Here is a 17823-nt window from a genome sequence, read left to right on the forward strand (position 1 = left end):
CTCGCTGTTCTAAATTTAAAAGGTAAAAGTCCTGTGTTTTTATTTAATTTACACTATTTATTTTATTTCATGTTTATTTCAATGTTAAAATGCTTCATATTTATTTTACATGTTTATTACCTCCATCACCGAAGGTGAAGGAGGTTATGTTTTCACCCCTTTGTCTTTGTTTGTTTGTGTGCAGTATATCTCAAAAACGTGGACGGATCCGGATGAAATTTTGTGGACAGGTTGGGTGTGTGACAAGGCCGAACTGATTAGATTTTGGTGAAGATCTGGATCCGGATCCGACTACTCAAATTTTTTGAGGTGATTCTTCACCATCGAGAGATCGGGCCAAAAACGATATATAGCATGATATCTCAAAAATGTATTGGGCCTGATATGTTCTCCTGGTTCAGGCATTGCGTGGTGGAGGTATGCGCTCTACTGAATGCGCTTTTAGTTTTTCATGAGTTTGTTGTATGTAGGGCCTCAAATACCAGCATTGTAAATTATGGCCTCAGATGAAAGCATGAAGTAGGCCAACTCACCCTTTTATTATTCCCATGCTTTCGAAGAAAAGCGGGAATATTGTGATTGTCTCCGCCGTCCGTCCGTCCATGCGTCTTACCCTGTAACTCCTCCTACACCGTTTGAAATAGGAACTTGAAACGTTGGGACATAGTAGATATATGTATGGGGAAGGGCACAACACTTTCAGATTTTTGATATGACCCCTAGGGACCGGGCCAGAGGGGTTGGGGTCATGGGGGTCGATTAAAAAAAATTGTCTTATTGCTTATTAAATCAATAAAATTTCACCTAGCGTTAATGGGACAAAGCAATGCGCACGGGAATATGCGATGGTGTGCCATCGACAACGTAGTTCTAGTTATTATTTTTTTTGCTTTCTGCCGAGATGTACAAAAACAAAATTCCACAACCTTCATCTTACTATAATTCACCATCTGTCCGTCCGTCTGTTACCAGGTACCGCAAAAACGGCTGAACCGATCACAACCATTTTTTGGGTGTGTAATCCTGGGACCCCTTGGAGTAAAATAGGCATAAATATAACAACATGATCCCCTTGACAGCTCCCGTAGGGAGCGGGTGCTTCTAGTAATTATAAATCGTAGATGGTCTCCTCAACTATCATAACCGTGGCATGTTGCATGGGTTTGTGCAGCACCTGGTGTCAAGGCGACAGATGTGGGTTAGACGGGAGCGACCGGGTCCAGCGGGTTCCAAGAGGAAACGTGATGCAAGCACCATCCCACGCACTTCACCTCCTGTGTCTGCTGGAACTTCCGGGTGTTCGACAGAAGTGGTGACAAGTACGCAGCACCCACGTGGCAGGTCAGTCTGCCACGACCTTGGTGTAATACGAAACCGGGGGGGGGGGATTTAATTTCACATTCCCAAATATTTCAAATACCAGAATGAAGTATTTTGGATCAATTCTTACTCCAACGTTGCAACATCTATGTTTTTGTTTTGAAGGAAAACATAACTCAAAGAAAAACATTGAATGCAAGATTAAAGATTGCTGATATAAACTCTGATTTCCTCTTAATCTCTCCATTGGCTGAAAGCAAGGAAATAAAATAAAAATGTACATTTAAAATCGCAGAAATTTGCAGATTAATTCCCCATTCCCCTTTAAAAAAGAAGGTTCTTGAATCAATGTCTGATACTGCATTAGTCTCCTTATCAGTAAATGTAACTGAAATGTTCTCATCAAAAGCCTGTCCCGACGTCTTCGACATAATAATTATAGATCATCACATTACTTAAACTGAAACATTATTCGGTCGAGCACATACCTGCGCCAGGCTGAACAGTTTACGTTTTGTATCCCATTGATAGACCAGATCTGGATCTGGACCTGAACCAAATATAATCGGCCTGTTCTTGTCACCTAACAAACTCATCCACCTCGTTTTGTTGTAACTCGTCCACAACTTTTTTTTTAAAGTATCATGCTATATTTAGTTTTGACCCCATCTCTCAAAATTCTCGTTTCTGGATCTTCACCAAAATCGAATCGATTGTCACACACCCAACCTGTCCACTAATTTAGTCCGAATCTGTCCATAACCTTTAAAGATATCGTGTTATCTATCGTTTTAGCCCTATCAGTCAATAGTGAAGAATCATTTTCAAAATTGTCGGATCAAGATCTTCACCAAAACTAGTCCTCGTCACATGCCCAATCCATCTAGCAAATTTCGTCCAAATCCATCCACAACTTTTTGTGATATACTGCTCACAGACAAGCCAACAGACAGACAGGGGTCAAAACATAACTTTAGTCCACCTTCGGTGGTGGAGGTAACTAGATATCTGTGATCACAAAGTGATCAGCTTCCCCCGATGCCCATGATCCAATGATGGCCAGATTCTTTTCAGACCACCATATGACCTGGAACGCCAACATTTATGGATAGAGTGTAAATTAAGAAAATGTGTCCCCATCGACATTTTATCCATAAAACATCATGAAAATCGGAGGGAAAAATTATTAAAGTTACGATCAAAAAGGTGCTTTTTGTTCATTAGGGGAGGGGGGGTATGATGTAAATTAAGCGTCTTATTCTAGAATACCTCGATGTTAATTTCATCACGATCAGAGAAACCTTAGTCAAGTTGTGAAAAATGTTAAAATGTCTATAATTAGGTCTTGGCCTTAAAAATGAGGTCAAGGTCAAAAACAATTATGTCAACCCCGCATACTTTTTATTCCCATTATTGATGCAAAATTCCATTCCGAAAGGCCCAGCCGGCTCCGAAATTCAGCTCGGACATTGGCAGAAAAAAGAAGAAAAAAAAACACCGTGTCTTCACAAAGTATTCACACCCCTCCACTTTTGTCACATTTTGTTGTGTTACAGCCTGAATTTAAAATAGATTAAAAAAAATTTTTTCACTGATTGACACACAATACCCCATAATGACAAAGTGAAAACATGTTTTTAGAATTTTTTGACAAATTAATAAAAATAAAAAGCCGAAATGTCTTGCTTCAATAATTATTCAATCCACCCCCCCCCCCCCCGAGTCAATACTTTGTATAAGCGCCTTTAGCAGCGATTACAGCTTTGAGTTTTCTTGAGTACGTCTATCAGCTTTGCACATCTGGATTTGGGGATTTTCTCTCATTCTTCATTGCAGATATGCTCAAGCTCTGTGAAATTGGTTGGGGCACGTCAGTGAACAGCAATCTTCAAGTCTTTCCACAGATTCTCAATGGGATTTAAGTCTGGGTTTTGGCTGGGCCACTCAAGGACTTTCACGTTCTTGTCCTGAATCCATTCCAGTGTTGCTTTGGCTGTATGCTTGGAGTCATTGTCCTGTTGGAACGTAAATCTTCGCCACAGTCTCAGGTCTTTTGCACTCTGACAACACTCAAGAAATTGTTTTATACCCTTCCCTAGATCTATGCCTCCTCACAATTATATCTTGGAGTTCTATGGACAGTTCCTTGGACCTCATGGTCGAGTTTCTGCTCTGACATGCACTGTCAACTGTGGGACCTTATATATAAAGGTGTGTTTATTTCTAAATCATGTCCAATCAATTGAATTGGCCACAGGTGGACTCAAATCAAGTTGAAGACATCTCAAGGATGATCAATGGAAATTGGATGCACCTGAGCTCAATTTGGAATGTCATAGCAAAGGGGTTGAATAGTTGATGCAAGACATCTCAGCTTCTTATTTTTGATATATTTGTAAAAATTTCGAAAAACATGTTTTCACTTTGTCATTATGGGGCATCTTGTGTGGATCGATGATAAAAACATTTTATTTCATCTATTTTACATTCAGGCTGTAACATAATAAAATGTGACAAAAATCGAGGGGTGTGAATACTTTTTGAAGGCACTGTAAATGCTGGGTGGTATAGTATTCCTAGGGGTGTAAGAAACTGAGGGACCATTAAAACTGAGGGCACTAATTGAAGAAACAAAACCTACAACAGGTATAAGCCTCACCCTATCCTATAAGGAGAGGCTAAAAGAGTAAAACTATGAGAGCTAAAGACCCTGAATGAGCCTTGAACATATGTGCAATGAACGTGGGGCCGTGAAATTAACCAGTTATATTATTCAGGTTAACAAAAGCAATTTCATCACAATTACTTTGAAGTTTGATTCAAGGAACGAAGGTGAAACACCAGCTTGTAGCAAGGTAATAAGATTCTTTGACAGGGTAGATTGTACTAAAGGGATTGTCGAGACAAAACAGCTCACCTGAGAACCAAGTAATCCCTGGCAGGATGTGGCGCCATGCTGTCGAGTACATAGCGGAAGAGCTCTGTATGGTTGTCCAGTGTTTCCACGACCTGCCACCATACAAGTGCGGACACAGGCAGAGGTCAAATGGCCAAATGACGTGGCTCAACAACGGTGACACAGACACTCAAGAAGCACTCGAGCATTCCCTCGAACAATCCCCGTTTACCTACCATGAATGAAACTTTTAGGTTACTTCATTTAGAACTTCTGAGGGACCATTAAAATTTTGCATTTTTCTTTTTTAATATAAATTGTTCTGGTGTTGATGTGGTGCAGGCACGATAGGCTGAATGGCCTCCTCCTGCATCTATATTCCTTGTGAACTTCAGAATGTCTCAGGCAAGGTTTCTTGAAGCATTTCATTTTATTGAAGCTACGAAATCAAACAAAGCATAGCGCCGTGCGAAGCGGACAGTCAAAATTGGGGCTCCAAGTTATGACGAGTAAAATTGAACTTGAACCCCAGTGAGTCGGGTCTGAAATCATACCTGCCAGTGAAGCAGGTCAGGGTCCCAAAGGTGCCTTTCATTTCGGAGTCGTTGAAGCAGGCGCTGTGGGGGTGCATCAACCTCAGAGCAAGCCTTCCACAGGCGCAACACATGACCGTCACCGACCTAGCAAATGGGGGCAAAGATCGGGGAAGCATGTTACGGAGTCGGGTTGCTGATCATGAGTCTTATGTGGCTAATCAAATTGCAGATTATCCAGTGGAGTCGAGATGAACAGACGAGTATGAGACACGTGGACTGGTCAGAAGTTGGCAAAAAGAACAACAATATTTAATAGAAATGTGAAAATACAATAATCAGGAAAGGCTGAAAAGGTTCAAGTTATAAAAACGTGCAAGCGGGGGATTGGCAGAGTAGGAAGGATGCCGTTGTTGATCCATGGATGAATGAACTGCGTTGACAATGACCGGAGCAAGTTCAGAGAAAAGGTGATAGAGGAAAGAGAAGGCTGTGAGTAATCTTCTGTTGGGGACAAGCAGCCCATCAGCCTCAGCATCCTGATGTAAAATAAAATTTGGTTGGAAATTTTGGGAAAGGAAAGATCGGAAAGGAAGGACAGAGGGAATGAAGAGATAAACAGTATGAAAAAGAACAGCAAGTGGACATCGATAGAAAACACGAAGCAAAAGGTTGGTAAGTCAGAAAGGATGGATAAAGTGGAAAGTTCGAAGGAACAAAAAGGAATGAAAAATGTGACCTGCGAACTCTTAGACTTTAGTTTGATCAAAACATCATGAGTCAGATGTTATTTCGCCAAAAAATAAAAATTTAAATCCGTCACGTAGAGTTTGACGTATCGGTACATTAGCTAAACAAATGGGGCATACCTTTTTGTATGCGAGATCAATGCTGGGCTCAATGGATGAACAGTTGACCCAACCACGAAACCGGTCCCTGGCTTCCTTGAGAAGGCCCTGCACACAACTCTCCAAATGTGCACTGTAGTCCAAACCAGTCGGGCATGCTTTGTGAGCTCCATTGTCTCCTTCAGTTGCTTCACCTTGCGCATACTCATCTGCACCGCCTTCCGAAGAACGGGATGGCCGCCGGGCGCCCGGCATTCCCAAGGTTGGCACTGGTGAAGGTGGGAACGGGCTGGTGGAGGCTGTAAGCCTCTGGCTCTCCAGATCGCAAGGATGGCCCAGGTCTGCCAGACTAATGGGCTGGGTGTCCTGTTCCAGGTAGGACACTCGGCACTGGCCCACAACCTCCTCTGGGATCTGTGCAGGCCAGGGAAAGGCAGAAATACGCAACATGACTCAACATGTCTTTTGTTGTCATCATTTACAACAAGACTTGAGATGACAATTGGGGCTCTCACCTTAAAAAGTCTTTTGCATTCGGTGATCATGTGCGCCAGGCCCTGAATTGCTGCTAAGTTTTCACTTAGGTCTTTCTGGTCCGGTTTTCCAATGCTGTACTTCCTCTGCCTGTGATGCACACAACCCACCAGCATCATAGTGAGTGCTGTTCTCACATGAGATGCCTTACCAAGATTCAGAATAACCTGACAGTGACTGACGGCAATCAGCACCAATGACAAGTAGATTCTCCTAAGCAGATGAAACTTGATAAGCCAGAGCCTTTTTTATTTTATTTTTCCAATCTTGTCAAATCAAGCATTATTTATTATCAATGACAATCTCTACATCACAGGCTAATGCTGTCTGTTTGTCTATCTGTCTGTCCCAGCCTGACACAAGGAAATGTTCTGTGGAGAGAAAAAAAACCAAAAAAACGTGAAAGTTGCTTCAGATCAATTAAAACCGATGATAAAAATGATAATTTGTTGAATCGGACAAGACATTTAACTTGGGTGGTGCATCGGCATCAGACCGTTGCCTTGATCGCTCCTGAATTTTTGTTTTTCTGTTATTAAATATAATATATACAGTTCCTTCAGAAAGTATTCACACCCCTTGACTTTTGTCCCATTTTGTTGTGTTACAGCCTGAATTTAAAATGGAACAAATTTTATTTTAAATGCAACAGCCCCCCCCCTCCCCAAGTCAATACTTTGTAGTAGTGCATTTGGCAGCGATTACAGCTTCGAGTTTTCTTGGGTACGTCTTATCAGCTTTGCACATCTGGATTTGGGGATATTCTCCCATTCTTCCTTGCAGATTTGCTCAAGCTCTGTCAAGTTGGATGGGGAGTGTCAGTGAACAGCAATATTCAAATCTTTCCAGATTCCCATTGGGATTCAAGTCAAGGATTTTGCTGTATGCTTGGGGTCATTGTCCTGTTGGAATGCAAATCTTCACCACACATTGAAGCAGGTTCTCCTCAAGGATTTGCCTGTATTTGGCTCCATTCATTGTTCCCTCTGTCCTTACAAGTCTCCCAGTTCCTGCCGCTGGAAAGCATCCCCATAGCATGACGCTGCTACCCCCATGCTTCACGGGAGGGATGGTGTTAGATGGGTGATGAGCTGTGCTCGGTTTCCACCAGATGTAGTGCTTTGCATTCAGGCCAAAGAGTTTGTCTCATCAGCCCACAGAATATTTTGCCTCATGCTCTCAGAATCTTTCAAGTGCCTTTTTGCAAACTCCAGGCATGCTGTCATAAGTCTTTTTCTCAGGAGTGGCTTCTGTCTGGGCACTCTTCCATAAAGCCTAGATTTGTGAAGTGCTGCAGACTCTAGTCCTTCCGGCAGATTCTCCCATCTCAGCCAAAGAACTCTGTAGTTCTGTCATTGAGTTCTTGGTCACCTCCCTGACCAAGGTCCCTCTTGCCCGGTTGCTCAATTTGGTCAGACAGCCAGCTGTAGGAAGAGTCTGGGTCATTCCATATTCTTTCCATTTCCATGCGATGCCTTACCAAGATTGCCTTACCAAGTCTGGGTCCTTACCATGTGATGCCTTGGAGCTCATTGTGCTCTTGGGAACTTTCAACACTCTAGAAATTGTTTTATGCCCTCCCGCAGATCTGTGCCTCCTCACAATTCTTTCTCGGAGTTATATGGATCATTCTTTGGACTTCATGGTCGAGTTTCTGCTCTGACATACACTGCCAACTGTGGGACCTTTTATATATATATATATATATATATATATATATATATATATATATATATATATATATATATATATATATATATATATATATATATATATATATATATATATATATATATGTGTGTTTCTTTCTAAATCATGTCCAATCAATTGAAATGGCCACAGGTGGACTCCAATCAAGTTGTCGAGACATCTCAAGGATGATCAAAGGAAATTGGATACACCTGAGCTCAATTTGGAGTGTCATAGCAAAGGGGTTGAATACGTATTGATGCAAAACATTTCAGCTTTTCATTTTTAATAAAATTGTAAAAATAAAAAATATATTAAACAAGTCTGAAGACGACGATGGTTCACTAGTGGTATTTGACGATGTAGATTGTTTCAGAAGTCAAGGATGAGACAATGTGATAATGTTTGACCAAGTTATAAAAATGATCAACATGATGTGGTACGAGTGACGGGTTATTAGCTGCAAAATGTCGAAAACCGGTTTCGTTCAACAACTTAAAAAATTTGACCTTTGCATAACCTTTAAAGGTCACAAAACAATGTTGTGGACATTAAAATAAGGAAACAGGATACGTGCTATAGCTTATTGGAGTTAGTTTGTCGAAGAAGGTCGAAAACCCGGTTAGATTCCCACAACTTTGAAAATTTGACCTTTGTGACCTTTAAAGGTCAAAGGTCAAGGATTATGACCTTTGGTGCAAAACTTCCTCTGGAACATTCCAGGAACAATATAACGTCATATAGGCTATATGGCATTTCGCACTCCTCGGATTATCCATACTTTGATGAAATCAGCGTAAAAACAAACTTGAAGGGGGCACCACGGGCAAGGTGTTCGAGATAGAGCAAAATGGTTTGAAGACTTTAGGTGGGGAATGACCTCAAGATTATGCATAAAAAATATTGTCATCCTACCTCTCAAAGTTTGGGCAGTCGTATGATTTTTATGTCAAAATTCGCAATTTTCTAAGTTCGTGACCTTTTGACCTTGTGACCTTGACCTTGGGACGAAAATGAAAAATCGAGCTCCGTGGGGATATGCAGGTGCCATTGGGCTAACCAAATACCGAAACCCCTGACAGATTCGACAAACCCCCTCGGAGAAGATGTAACTTGAAACCAGCTACCCCCTAAAAACACATGTTTTTTGGGTGTGGGTCTGCCCATAATGGGCGCAGCATGCCCATTCTCAGGAAAACACAACTCGATCATGATATAAACCTCCCACCCAAATTTTATCAGGATCGGATCAAAACCCACGGAGCTATGCTCAGGACAGACAGACAGACAGAGACACACCCATAACGAATATAGTGGTCACTTACTGACTCGTGAACCAAAAATTTATGGGGTGTGTGTGTGTGTGTGTGTGTGTGTGTGTGTGTGTGTGTGTGTGTGTGTGTGTGTGTGTGTGTGTGTGTGTGTGTGTGTGTGTGTGTGTGTGTGTGTGTGTGTGTGTGTGTAGATCGGTGACAAAAAAAAAATCTCAATTTAATCTATTTTAAATTCAGGCTGTAAGTGTAACACAACAAAATGTGAACAAGTCATGGGGTGTGGATACTCTCCCATTTTTGAGCTATTTCAACCAGTGCAAGAATAAAAGGCTTCCACGTTTTTATTTTTTGAAATTTTATAACCAGCCTTCAGCTCGTGTTTTAACACAGTTGTCAGCTGGTGTTTTATAATTGGCAGGACAATAGATTTTGGGTTTTGCAGTTATTGATTTTGTGGTCATAAACTAGTTCTCATCCCCTCACCGAGCATTGGAGTTCTCACGCTTGACAGTGTTGAGATGGAAGAGAGACGGCGCAAGGCACACTGCCAGATTCTTCGGACTCATTTGGTTTTCAGCGGAAGCAGCAGCCACATCGCTCAGGAAGCAAAGCAGGGTGTGCAGGGCTTCGCGACTCTCATCAGGCAGGAGGAGCACAGCCGCCTGCAAAGCTTGAAGCTGTTGTTCCTTTGGAACATCTGGAGGAGGATGCAGAGGAATCAAAATATGATGAGACTAAAAGGTAGGTGAAATTAACAACAACAAAAAAATTTCCAGCACGCTTGATGATCGATACCTTTATAACCTCTGGTGAATGCATCAGATGGTGGTTTTCGTCATATTGTGCTATGCCAGGAATTTAAAGCAAGGACAAGCTATCAAAGTAAAAGATGACCAAAGGTGAGTTTGTCATTTCCCGGTCTATTCCATGTTCGACTTTTATCAAAACAGAAAGTCATCAGACTTCACTGGTGGGGCACCAAATCACAGAATGTTTTGATGTTTGTCAAGTCAAATACTTTGAGTATTGTATGGATGACATGTACTCAAATATTTCCAGTGTCAAAGAACAAAGTAATTTTGAGAATGTTAAAAAAACAAAACTGGTGGAATAAAAATTTGGGGTTGGCAGGATGGCCGAGAAGTACGCACACTTGCCTCAAAGCTGTCTCGTCTGGATTTGATTCCCGACCCTGCTATAAACTGTCAGCCCAATGTTTCACACGCAGGGTTATTCATCAATGTGTGAGCCGTCTCTTGGATGGACGTTAAACGGGAATCCCGTCTGCCAGCATTATTTGGTGGACATTAAAGATCCCATGATGTCACTCACAAACAGTATGCGAGCTATAGTCGACACCATGGCCAAATTACCCCCCCTCCCTCCCCCCAATACACGGTGATCTGCAACTCTGAACGGGACTCGACGTCCTCAATTTGCACCAACTCCCCCGAGGGAGGCCAATCAGAAACTCCCAACTGCTTGTGAGCATCACAGGCACGACAGTGGTGAACCAGTGGAGACTGGATAAATTTGTCGAAAGTTTGAAAAATTAATGCCTTTACATTGTGACCTTACACTGATAGATCTGCAGGAAGGTATCAGCCAGCTTGCTGGCAAAGAGTGGCTCGGGCAGGTCACGAAAGTACTGCTTAAGCATGTCCGCGACATCATAAGCTGATTGTCCCTCATACGAGATTCCCTCTGGTGAACTTTCATTCATGTCCCGTAGAGCCTGGATACGTGATTTGACACCAGACTTTCTAAAGAGACCCACCTGTGACAAGAGAAACGAGAACATTTTCAACCAAATTTTATTCTGCAATCACAGTTTCAACATAATGGAATGTTTCGTCATCTGAAAATGTAACTCGTTCAAAATAATGATGCAAAGTATATTTCACAAATGAATGTTTGTAAAAACATTTAAAACTAGAGGGGGAGCACTCGGTAGAGTGCAAAACCTCCGCCGCCAATACTGTGAGGTCACTCAAGTGAACCTGATATCCTATTCATTCAATTTGATGTCAACAGTGCTCAGAGCTATAGTTTGCAACTTTCCCTTTTACTTTTAACTTTTACATACTCAATTCATTCGTCATAACTAGATTCCTTGAGACAGAAATTGATTTTACGTGGTTATATCCACCTGAAGTTCCAAAATCAGCCGCAATTATAATTTTGGCATGTTTTTTTTTTGTTGGAAATCACTTATAACATGTAGAAATGCAAAAAAAAACAAAAAAAAAAAAAACGAAATTTTGTTGAAAAAAAGTTGCAAAATATTTTTTTCTCTAACAATTTTTTTTTCTGGGGGGGGGGGGTGTTGGAAATCGCTTAAAACATGTAGAAATGCAAAAAAAAAAAAATTCAAATATTTTTTCAAAATGGCCGCCAAAGCGGCCATATTGGATTTTGGACAAAGTCCAAAATCAAATGGCTTGATCCTTGGACCATAGCTAACTCTCCCCCCACCAAGTTTCGTCGAAATCCGTCGAGGAGTTTTTCTGTAATACTGTTCACAAACAAACAAACAAACAAGCAGTCATAGACTGGTACTTACGAAATCCTCAACTTGACCTCTGACCTTGTCTAATAAAAGCTGTCTCTCAAGAAGGTAGCGATGCAAACCAGAAGTTTCTACGATGATTCTGCACCAAACCATCAAAAATCGAATGTTTTGGATGTTTGACCTCACTGTGACCTTTGACCGATTTTGACCAAAATCTAATCAGCACTAGCCATCACCCTCCTGAATCACGTGGTATAATTTGACATTGGTAGCTTCTTCCGTTCTCGAGTTATCGTGCCTACAAACAAACAAACAAACAAAAACGGAAGTCATCAATATACTTACGAAATCTTTAGATTTCGTAAGTAACAAACAGAAAGGGGTGAAAACAGTAACCTCCGATCTTTGATGGCGGAGGTTAAAAATTTAAGCACCAACCTGAAAGCTCTAAGCTTACTTAGGATTCGTACAATAAGTTACTTTTATGTGCAAGGAAATTAAAAATAAACAACAAAAAAACTCTGGAAAAGCTCATTCAAGAGTTCACTTTTTTCCCATCGTGCTGGTGAAAAATGATTCATGCACCGAGCCATGATGAAGCAGTGATTTCATTGGCGATGCAGAGCCATTCTTGGGAGGAGGTGTGGATGAAGGTCAGTCCAATTTGATTCACTATTTGTGGCTTTTGTGCTTGAGACTTTAAACCATGTTAAATCCTATTAAATGTCCAATCACCGATTTGTCTCTTAGAAGGTGAATGTGACTGGATAAGGACAGTCACATGCTCGTTTTCTTTGTTTTTGCATTTCCCAGCAGGAGGAAATTTTCGTGAATGAGCAGTTTTTAATTTTTCCATAATACGGGACTTTTGAAATGACGGAGGAACGCTAAATGAGGCTTTTTGTGCACGTGCTGTGTGTGTTTACACCGAGTTGGTTCTGCTCGCCGAGCACTTCTAATCTGTCGTTGCTCGCACGAAATCCGTCATTAAAATAGACTTTGAAACATAATTTTCAGCTGTTAGACGATAGAGTGGCAGATACAGAATGGTTAACCATTTTTTGCCAGACATGACCTCTGACCTCTGACCACACAATCGAATCAGTTTATTAGAATAATAATAATAATGTTTATTTCTATTCAACTTCCATCACAGCCAAAGGCAAAATTGAGGTAAGTTTTACAATTGATAATTTTAACAATTAAAATATAATACAATAAAATGGCAATAAAAAAAAGAAACAAAAACACCAAAGCAGAATAAAAAAATCACATTAAGAAAAAACAATTTTGCATTAATTTCGCAATTCACATCACATTAAAGTTCAAATTTTGACAATCACTGCAATTTATTCATTGTGCGGATAAGAAATGCCATTGGGCTGTTCTTGAATCGTGTGGTTTTACATTTTAACTCGGTTCTTTTGAATTACGTAGCTGATAGCCGCTGTGAGACCTGTCTGCAGGTAACAAGTAGTGAAGTTTGGAATTTGGAAGCAATCACGCGAAAGAACAACAAAGTTGTTCACGTCTCTTCTCGAGTGACTCCAGACCACAATCGTGTAAAGCATCCAAGTAGCTGCAGTAGTTTGGGCCAGGGATAAGTCTGCAAGCCCTTTTCTGAACAGATTCAACATCATTGCACTGCTGTTTTGTAATCCACAGTGGGGATGGTGTTTCGTACCACTCGACTACACAGGAGCGACGTATTCTAATATGGGATGAACAAAGGATGTGAAAATGGTGATGAGATCATCACTTGGGAGGGAATGGTATTTTAACTTCCAAATCATGTGTAAACAACTGTTAGCTATTTTGACAATGCAACTGACATGCACTTCCCATTTCAAATTTGCCAGGATGAAGATACCTAACAGTTTAATGATATTACAATTTTGGATTACATCATCATTCAACGGCAGGTAAGAAGGGGGTGGTTTGTTTTGAGCAAAACAGATGTCAACATTCGCACACTTTTTGGGGTTGAGACACATTCTGTTCTCTACAGACGAGTTATAACGTTGTTCAAGAACAGCTGGCATACAAGATTCAGTGCGAGTACTCCGCTTTTCAATAAATGTAAGGTCGTCAACATATTTGAAGCAGTGAATACCGGTGGCAATTTTGCTGTGGCCAGTATCGTTGATATAGCAAGAAATACAGCAGGTCCCAACATTATGACACATGCTTGTACCAAGTTTGATTTAAATCCATTCAGCCGTTCTTAAGTTATCGCGGGAACGAAAACCTATCATGGACTCTGACCTTTGACCTCTTGATGTGGCCATCCAATCAGTTCATCTTTGCATCATACTGCATACTCATACCAAGTTTGGTCAAAACCCCATCACTGGTTCACACGTTAGCACAGTATCATAATTTTTCCATAACATGACCTCTGAACTTTGACTGTTGGACCCCCAAAAATCTAATCAGTTCATCTTTCCATCATTATACATACTTGTATCAAGTTTAGTCAAAATGCAATCACTGGTTCACAGATTAGCACAGTAACAGCATTTTTACCTAACATGACATCTGACCTTTGACCTCTTGCCTTCAAAATCGAATCGGTTCATATTTGCATTATGATACATATATGCATGTACCACGTTTGACTTGGATCCCTTCAGCCGTTCTCAAGTTATCGCATTACCGAAAACCTATGACGGATGGATGGAAGGATGGTCGACATGAAAAGATAATGCCTCCAGGGACTTAATCAGCAGAGGTATTAAAACGCACACGCACGCACGCACGCATACACACCAACTTCGAGCAGTACACAATGATTATAATCAGTACACAATGATTATAATAATTATTCATTCCAAAGCTGACCTTTTTGCCTTCCAAACAAGTGCTTGCTTTCTTGCTTCTGGTTTTTATCTGTTGATAAAGTGCTGAGTTTGAGACCACTACTCCAAGATATGGGCATTCTTGTTGGTGTGTGTGTGTTTTTTTTCTTCTTCAAAACGTTGAAGATTTGAATCAATCCCTTGTCCGTAGCTCAATGGAGTGCTGTTCTCCGTTATGGGCTGGTGCCCCCGCATCACATCTCTTTGTTGCCCTCTCTCTCCCCCTGGATTCTGTGGAATCCAAAGCTCTGAAAATTATTGGAATCTCCCATGATGAGGTCAAGTTTAAGGTCTGTTGCTCTCACACTGTAGGTAGGTAGGTCAGCAGTCTCCATTTTCAAACTCTATTCTCCAACCTCTCTGTCTGTCTCTATCTCTCCCTTTCTCTCCCACACCCCCTCCAGCCCTCCCTTTCGACTGCAGGATGCATGCATTCTTCCAGTAACTAATTCCTGGTTGAACTTTCAAAATCCAGGCTAACTGCACACAAACTCATTATTCCTCACGTCTCCCAGCTGTTGAACCACCTTCTAGAGCTTGTTGTATCGCACTCTTCCCTCCGGGATTTCAAGCAAGCAGTTCACTGCTATCTCTTGTCATCCGCAATTCTGATCAATAATCTTTATCACCCCCCCATTAACCTTTCCTAACCCAACCATGTTACTTGCGAGTTTCAGTGTTTCCTCCACTCTTCCCTTTCCTCTTTTCCGTTCACTCCGCCGATGCATTTTTTCCCAGTCAGTTCTACCTAGCTCTTCCATGAGCCTCACTTTTGTAAAGAAAAAAATAAAATCACTTACTGCATTTCACTTCGGAAAAAAATATAAAATCACTTCAGTGAAGTAAGTCAATGTTTAAGGCACCTTCTCGAACCACCCCACCCCTTCTCTCCCACCTCTCTGTAGAGTGCTGCCACACGATGATGCTGCTTAAGACAGTACTGAGTGACCAGTCCAACTGACATGTCAAAATGCAGATTTATAACCATGGCTGCTAACAAGCACATTTTCCTGTCGCTTTGTTATTATGTGAGGTTAGTATAGGCAGGTCTTGCTCACAAATGGTTTCAACTGCCAACAGCTTGCACGATATCACTTCCACTCTTTTGTTTTGCTGACGGTCAAAAGGCAAGACAGTGTGCACAACACGCAAGATGTGTAGTAGGTTCGGAGCATTATTGTAAAATTGTCGGCCGGGGCTTTGGAGAAGAGCAGTAAATGAAACCGTTTCACCGTAATTGGTCTCAATCAGATTTGAGGCTGCCACATAAATTCCCACCATCTCGTGGCTCATTCAACCTCGTGCAATGGTCATAACTTGCTCTCCCCTTTTAAATTGCTGTACCACCATCGGTTTGCCCACCCAGACGCCATTGGTCATCATACGTAACCCTGACAGGGACCCTTTGACAAGGTAGTTACTGCCAGGCCAGGGCAACTGAGCTCAGCAGATAAAGGGCACCATACTTCACGAGATTATTTCGATCGAAAAATATATAAAAAAACCCTCAACCAGCTTCCAGAATACTTGATACAAAAAAACAAAAAAAAAAAACCTTTAAAACTTTTTAATCCCAATCAATGATGACTGAGTCACCAGTAAAACATTTTTGATGGACTTGTAACTTTCTGGTTGTGAGTAAAAGATCTGATAAAAACAAACAAACAAAAAAATTTGTGTCTGGCATCCATCTCTAGACCAAGAGTCTTGTCAAATGCACACACAAAAGTCCCTTTTCCTGTCTTTCCTTATCTGCAGAAATTCTAGATATGGTAATATCCTCCAGTAAAGCTATCCAGTGTTTGGTAAAATTACAGGAATGCAAAGTCGATTTGGAATTTCCAGTATCAGTCATGCAACAGACAGATACCGATAACCGATGCATGCAAAAAGGCAGGAAAGGGAAGGGCAGGACCAATAAGGACGTAACAAAAATCAATTTTGCTTTGGCAAATGTCGGTCGAAAGGAAACGCAACTGGCTTCAGGCCTATCACAAGCACAGACTTGGGAATTCCAGGGCCAAGAATGCAAACAACTAACAAACAAAACATAGATTTAGTAATCAATCATTATCTAGCTTGATTAATGATATGCAAAGTCAAAGAAAAAAAATTCCAAGTCATGTCAGTTTGCAGCTCTTTTTCAGATCGATTCAGCCAGTTCCATTCGAAGATACAAGGGTGTTCAAAACAGCTAAATTCAATTAGTCAAATTTTTTTGTGTTTTACTTTTGCTAACTAAAATTAATCTCCAATATTCCAATGAGCCATCATCAGGGTCATACGCCATTCCCCATAAGCTTGGATCAGTGGCTCGTCGAGTACGCACGAGTGGGTTCAAGGCTTTCACGAACGGGCTGGCCAGGCCTGATGCTCGACCGGCGCTGGTTAGGACAGGAATTCGACCAGAGGACGAGTGTCAATTGGATACTCTTTGTGAAAGAAACTACGGGATTCAACACCCACCAGCAATCAATGCTGACAAGGAAGTCCCCAGCTTAATTCCCATACAACGGATTGATGCAACGCCCTGCCTGCAAAAAAAACCAGGGTGGCAGTTTATAGTCAGGTCAGGAATCCGATCCCAGATGAGACGGCTCAAAGCCATCCTGCCAGCTAAATATCCCAACAAGCCATGTGGATGAAGAGTTTTAATTTCCTTGCAATGTTCACTGCCACCCAGTTTGTTTTGAGATAAGCATAACTTTGACATTTTCACCTGCAAATTACTAAACTTGTGTACAGGTGATTCACTTGAGTAATTATGTTGAAATTTTTCACAAAAGTACAGCGCATATCCTCACCCACCTGGTCGAGGCACTGGCTGCGCAGGTAACGCATAGCCTGCTGGATACCCTGTGGTAATGGCTGTCCCATCCGCTGCACGCACAGCAGCAGGGGAACACCAAACACGTTCTTGTCCCGGTAATCAGGGGCACGCATCCTTTTCATGAATTTTGGTACCGCCCTGTAGAAGTACACAAATACTTAGAAACCGAATGGCAAGGATTTCCGAAAAGGAAGAGTGTCAAACACCGATCACATGAACAGGAAATAAATTTGGCACAATTAAATGCCTGTTATTCGTAGCCTGACCAGCTTAAATAAATAAATAAATAAATATGTATACAAGTTCCTTCTATTCGCTCCAGTTGGCTGGTAAGTTAATTGTCCATCAATCAATTGAATCCCTGAGCATTATTTTTTCTGGATTACCCACCGCAATTGTCAATGTTCAGTGGTTTGTCTCCACTGCTCTCAAACCATCAAGAAAACAAGAAAAATAACAAGAAGCGAATGCTTCGATATTGCGCGGCTGGGGGCAGGAAAAGTCTAGGTTAAGAATGATGAAACAATTT

The 17823-nt window shown here is 41.3% G+C and overlaps 1 protein-coding gene across 6 annotated transcripts in view; it reads right to left on the reverse strand.

The window, feature by feature from the left end:
* Nucleotides 1-17823, reverse strand: part of LOC147018659 (rho GTPase-activating protein 7-like) — a 315962-nt gene that overhangs the window by 8919 nt on the left and 289220 nt on the right. For 5 of the 6 annotated variants that reach the window (XM_085898557.1, XM_085898556.1, XM_085898559.1 and 2 more), the window contains 9 exons: nt 17273-17432; nt 10673-10871; nt 9578-9791; nt 6113-6221; nt 5619-6011; nt 5127-5288; nt 4771-4896; nt 4238-4329; nt 1175-1357 (listed from right to left, as the gene is read on the reverse strand). In XM_085898557.1, coding sequence (XP_085754683.1) covers nt 1175-1357; nt 4238-4329; nt 4771-4896; nt 5127-5288; nt 5619-6011; nt 6113-6221; nt 9578-9791; nt 10673-10871; nt 17273-17432 — 1638 coding nt within the window. The remainder of the gene's footprint in view (nt 1-1174; nt 1358-4237; nt 4330-4770; nt 4897-5126; nt 5289-5618; nt 6012-6112; nt 6222-9577; nt 9792-10672; nt 10872-17272; nt 17433-17823) is intronic. The other variant, XM_085898558.1, reaches the window with a different exon arrangement.

The sequence above is a fragment of the Eptatretus burgeri genome, chromosome 10 (assembly GCF_056783735.1).
Source record: "Eptatretus burgeri isolate ZD-2024b chromosome 10, Ebu_testis_v1, whole genome shotgun sequence".
Taxonomy (NCBI): Eukaryota; Metazoa; Chordata; class Myxini; order Myxiniformes; family Myxinidae; genus Eptatretus; species Eptatretus burgeri.